Source organism: Rhynchophorus ferrugineus, unplaced genomic scaffold (assembly GCF_030347505.1).
Source record: "Rhynchophorus ferrugineus isolate W39M unplaced genomic scaffold, kcgeb_rfMv2 rfM11, whole genome shotgun sequence".
In the NCBI taxonomy this organism is placed as follows: domain Eukaryota; kingdom Metazoa; phylum Arthropoda; class Insecta; order Coleoptera; family Curculionidae; genus Rhynchophorus; species Rhynchophorus ferrugineus.
In genome coordinates, this window is record NW_027472590.1 from 13,328,702 (window position 1) to 13,333,780 (window position 5,079).

Consider the following 5,079-nt stretch of genomic DNA (forward strand, 5'->3'; position numbering starts at 1 on the left):
AGACTGGAAATAAACAGCTTGGTTATTAACTTGACTAGAATTTGTAAAAGTAAGTGTGATTGAATAAAACTTTATGAAAGTTGGTTTAGGATTCAATGCTGACGATTACCAAGACAGGGTGATGAAAGAGGAAACCAATAAAGGTCACAATTAATATACTTTAATTGTATTATAGTGTGAAAGCTTTATGAGCATGTGTGTTATTCTTCAGAATATACATGAACGTTTGGTTAACATGTATAAGTAAAGAAATTACACTAACTCTTTTGCATATATGGCAAATGCATTAAGGAGTGATGTGATTAAATGTAGTTTTATCAAGAAAGATGTATAACGAGTGTAACAGAACAAACTAAAGAGAAATATAATAATATCATAATGACTTTACAAGGATACATTGCATCGAAAAAAACATAAATATACTATCTGATAAAAGTAAAATACATTACTCAGATATATAATTGTTAATTAAGTGCATAAGGCCTTCGGGGGATACCACTACATACAAAAACGCGTCTAGAATCATATCGATACTAGTGTGGAAAAAATCTGAATGTATATATAATAAAACAACTCTAACCTATAAATTATTGTGGCTGTAAAATTAATTGTGGTTTTAAGTTCTTCGATAATAAATGCATTTGATGTACTATAATGTTATAATAAATTATATTCAATAGAATATTTGTTCAATTATTTTATTTATATTAAAATTTTGTTATATGTCAAAGCCTAAATGTACTAAAACTCAGAATATCTGCGGAAACATTGCGACGTTTCTCGTGTCACGGCTATTTTGAATTGACTGACTATATATTTGAAACAAAAGCTCTTATATCAAAATTCCAGAAAAATATTACTTATTGGACTATATCCCCACATCCCAAAGACAATAAGTTTCAGATAGCTTAGCAGTAATTAATATAATTTGAATCAAATGAAGAAATATCAAAAAATTGTTTTTCTTGTATTCCGTGTTATATTTCTTTCATTTTAACAATTTAATACGTGAAAAAGGCATTTGGCGATTTTTGTTTTTAAATGATTTCCATTTTCCGACAAAAATTCGGAAGGAAATAAAGACTCTCCGATGGAAAATTGCATTTTTCTTCTCTGGAGTGCCGAGCACCGGGACTGCAAATCTAGCGGAAAGCGTAGGATACGAGTATGAGATCGCGGACGTGGAAAACCGCACTTTTCACTTTTCGAAAACAACAATCTCCAAATACTAAACAACCGGTCGTGATTAATATCCTCCGTCGAAAATCAATTGTTATAAATCCGTGAAAAACGAACGGCTTCGGCAGGAGGTGAGAAGCAGCAGGTTCTTGCTGCATAGGGTTGGGCGGGCGCATCTCGTCGCCGACGACGCCGACGCAACAAATACGGCGCCTCGACCCATAAAGCTGCGGGACTAACATCATAGTGCGGTGAACCTGGTGCTGGAGCGCTCTTCGCGCGGCTCCCTCGTCCGAATTCACGATCGCCGATCGCTTTCCGGGTCTCTCTTTCTAATTCTGGCGCGTCGCGGATAACGACCTGTGTGCGTCGTCCTTAAATAAAGACGTTTTTTCGTTTTTCGTCGTACAATTCACGCGGCTGTGAGATGTAAGTGTTAAAAAAACCACCGCTCGACGATGACTGTTTTCAATGCCGTGGTGAGATTGCGATGTGCGCGGCCGAGTGTTTTCCCGGAACCAATATGATCAACGAGCAATGGGTACCGTTCTCCTGTGGTCGCTAACGTTCGCGTTAGCCTTGTCCGCGCCGGACTGGATGGACTGCCCGTCGCCTTGCCAGTGTAAATGGATATCAGGCAAGAAAACCGCCTTCTGTAAGAAGCAGGGCATCACCGCCGTTCCCGCCTTCCTTGACGAGGGCATGCAGGTGCTCGACCTGTCCGAGAACGAGATTCCCGGTCTACCGAAGGCCGCCTTCCAAACGGTGGGCCTGATAAACCTACAGCGGATATACCTAATGAACAGCGGTATCACCGAGGTACACCAGGACGCCTTCAAGGACCTCATCATCCTGGTGGAGGTGGATCTGTCCAACAACGCGATCGCACACCTCCACCCGAGAACCTTCTTCGGAAATCAGCGTTTGCGTATCCTGTACCTGAACGGGAATCCGTTACGCAAACTGTCCCAGGCCCAATTCCCCCATCTACCGCATCTGAGGAATCTGCAGCTGGAACGATGCCAGCTGCGGTTCATCCACCGGGAGGCGTTTGTGAACCTGCCTGCTCTCGAGACGCTCAATCTCGAGCATAATTTTTTGCGAAATCTGTCCGAGACGGCCCTCATGAGTTTCGGTTTCCTCAAGACCCTCCTCCTGGAGGGGAATCCGTGGAGGTGCGACTGCGAATTGCGTGGGTTCCGCGACTGGTACCTAGCCAGCAAGTTGCTATCGGTATCCTTGCAGTGCTACGAGCCGGAATCTCTGTACGGGCAACGGTGGGAGGACGTCGACTCCACGGAGTTCGCTTGTCCCCCCCGCGTCTTCGCCCATCCGCAACAGCAGGTGCAGGCGGAGGCAGGCGGGAACGTGAGTTTCGGGTGTCACGTCCTCGGCGATCCCGAGCCTCAGGTCTCCTGGCTCTTCGAGGGGTATCCGATCAATCACACCTGGTTGGTGTTGGAAGCGGAGGAGGGTCTCTTGGACAAGTGGGCGAACATTACGGTTTATAATGTGAGTGAGGCGGACGTCGGATTGTACACCTGTTCGGCTCGGAACATTCTCGATGTGGCCGAGGTCAACGTGACTCTAGTGCTTCCGGAGGTCGTGACGGCGACCACGGTGAGCAAATCCGACTCAGTGGCTGTGTGGTGGGGCTTAGTGATTATAAGTGTCGTGTTAGGATTATCGACTGTGATAACGGTGGTGGCGGTGTGTTGTGCTCGCAGAAGGAACAACCTTCGGCGCGGAATGCAGGCCAGCGTCAGCTTCACAGACCAGGAGAAGAAACTGTTGGACGGCAGCATCGCCACCACGACGGACCGCGGCACGGGTAGTGCCGAGGCGATAGGTCCCGAGATGGACATGATGGACCCCCCCGTGCATATCACAATCGAACGCGAGCCCCTGCCCATGGTGGTGTTCCCGCCCCCGCCGGAATTCTCCACCAGCACCCTACCCGCCGGCGCGTACGGCAACATATTCATTTCCGTGTCGGTGAGTCGCGATCCCTCGGCTGATATCTCTAGATGCCCCGACCTGCTGGACCTGCCCCATCGGCCCAAGCGGGTCTATCACGGCATGGCAACGTTGCCGCGTCGGCCCATACCCGCCCCACCCAAGTACGATAACATGGGTCCGCGAGTGACGGCCGGCGGCAGTTCCACCCTGTCCCTGCCAGACGCGACGGCCTCTCCCGCCCCTCAAACAGAGCTACCACCCGCCAAACCTCCCCTATGCGTCCCACTGGCCCCCGAATTCGTCTCACTTTAACCTCCCTACGGTTAATCTTCAATTAGTGCCTTTGCTCACATCAACATTTTACTTTTATTCTAACTCTAGATATACATATAAAAAAATATATATATATCTCTTCTAAAAATGATTTCTCCCATGTGATGTTTCAATGTTCTCGACTTTCGTAAATAGTATCTTAAGACAATTAAGGCTCTGTAAGTGTATCCAAATCTACTCCTCTATGAAGCTCTGTGTAAGCGGAAATCCCCTTAAGATGAAAATAAGACTTTTAATTGCACTACTAAGAACCATTTTCATTTATGTATTGTTAAATATGTTAGAGAAATAAATTAATCTTTTTAAACGCAAGGTTTTTCATTTCTCTATGTCTCACTTCCTAGCGATAACAGTATTTTTCCGATTATTAAATTATAAATGGAGAAACTTCGATTTTATCTACATTTTCTTGCAGATCAATACAAGTATGTATAATAAATCTAGCAATGTAACATATATAATAAGAATAATGATTTTTTAAAATGTTTTAAACGTTAAAAATAATTTAATATCCTTATATTACAATATCTTTAGCCTCTATTACTGTCTTCTAACTGGATTTTAATATGTTTGTTAATATGATCTTTTGAGCAAAATCATGTTTATTTTGGCTAAATTTTTCTAATATTTTTTAACCATTAGAATCTAAAACATTACCTTTATTCTTATTTACTTCGTTATTTATTAAATATTATAACTTTCAAATAATGAGACAAATAATATCAAGTCTCAAGTCATATAAAAATGAAATGTTTTGTCACTAATCAAGATCATTTTGTCTGCAAATTTGGGAGCATATCCATATTGAAATCTTAAAACCAAAGGCTTCCTGTCTCTCTTCGGCATAGTACACCATAGTACTTTTTATGGTATTATGAAACTTTTCATAATATCTTAAGTTTTTTACGATAAGTTCCAAATAATGTCATCATCGCGTTTATCAAGTTGATTTTGTATATTTCGTTCTATTTTTAAATAATGTTTTTTGGCTGTTCGGGTGCAATATGGTTTATCAAGATCATTTTGTTTGCAAATTTGGGAGCATATCCATATTGAAATCTTAAAAAAAGGCTTCCTGTCTCTCTTCGCCATAGTACATCATACTACTTTTTGTGGTATTATGAAACTTTTCATAATATCTTAAGTTTTTTACGATAAGTTCCAAATATTGTCATCATCGCGTTTATTAAGTTGATTTTGTATATTTTGTTCTATTTTTAACATATAGTTTTGTTTACGTATAGTTTTCCTTTACGTCGAATTCTTCTAATTGATCTACGAGTAATTGAATGGATAGGAAACGATTTTATGGGTTGTCTGTTTATTTCAATAACAGAGAAAAACATTCTTTTTACTGAATTTATTACTGGAAGGACTTGTTCTCTTAACAATTTCCTGGATTTGGTAGTGTATAAACTGTGTTTAATTGCAAAAGAAACAATTTTATTTAAATATAATTGGCTGGAAAGGTTATACTTCTTTGCTTCAATCCTTTAATCAAATATTTCTATAGTAATTTGGTAGAAGGTAGTGGTAAACATACCACTTAAAGTATTTTTCGTGATCTCCAACAGTGTGTTATATAATTCTAATATTTACGACAAAAAT

The 5,079-nt window shown here is 41.1% G+C and overlaps 1 protein-coding gene across 1 annotated transcript; it reads left to right on the forward strand.

The window, feature by feature from the left end:
- The first annotated feature begins 1,407 nt into the window (after window positions 1–1,407).
- LOC143205329 (uncharacterized) lies at window positions 1,408–3,778 on the forward strand. The gene has a single exon (XM_076418572.1). The coding sequence runs from the start codon at window positions 1,717–1,719 to the stop codon at window positions 3,448–3,450; it is 1,734 nt and encodes a 577-aa protein (XP_076274687.1). The 5' UTR covers window positions 1,408–1,716; the 3' UTR covers window positions 3,451–3,778.
- Window positions 3,779–5,079: the final 1,301 nt, after the last annotated feature.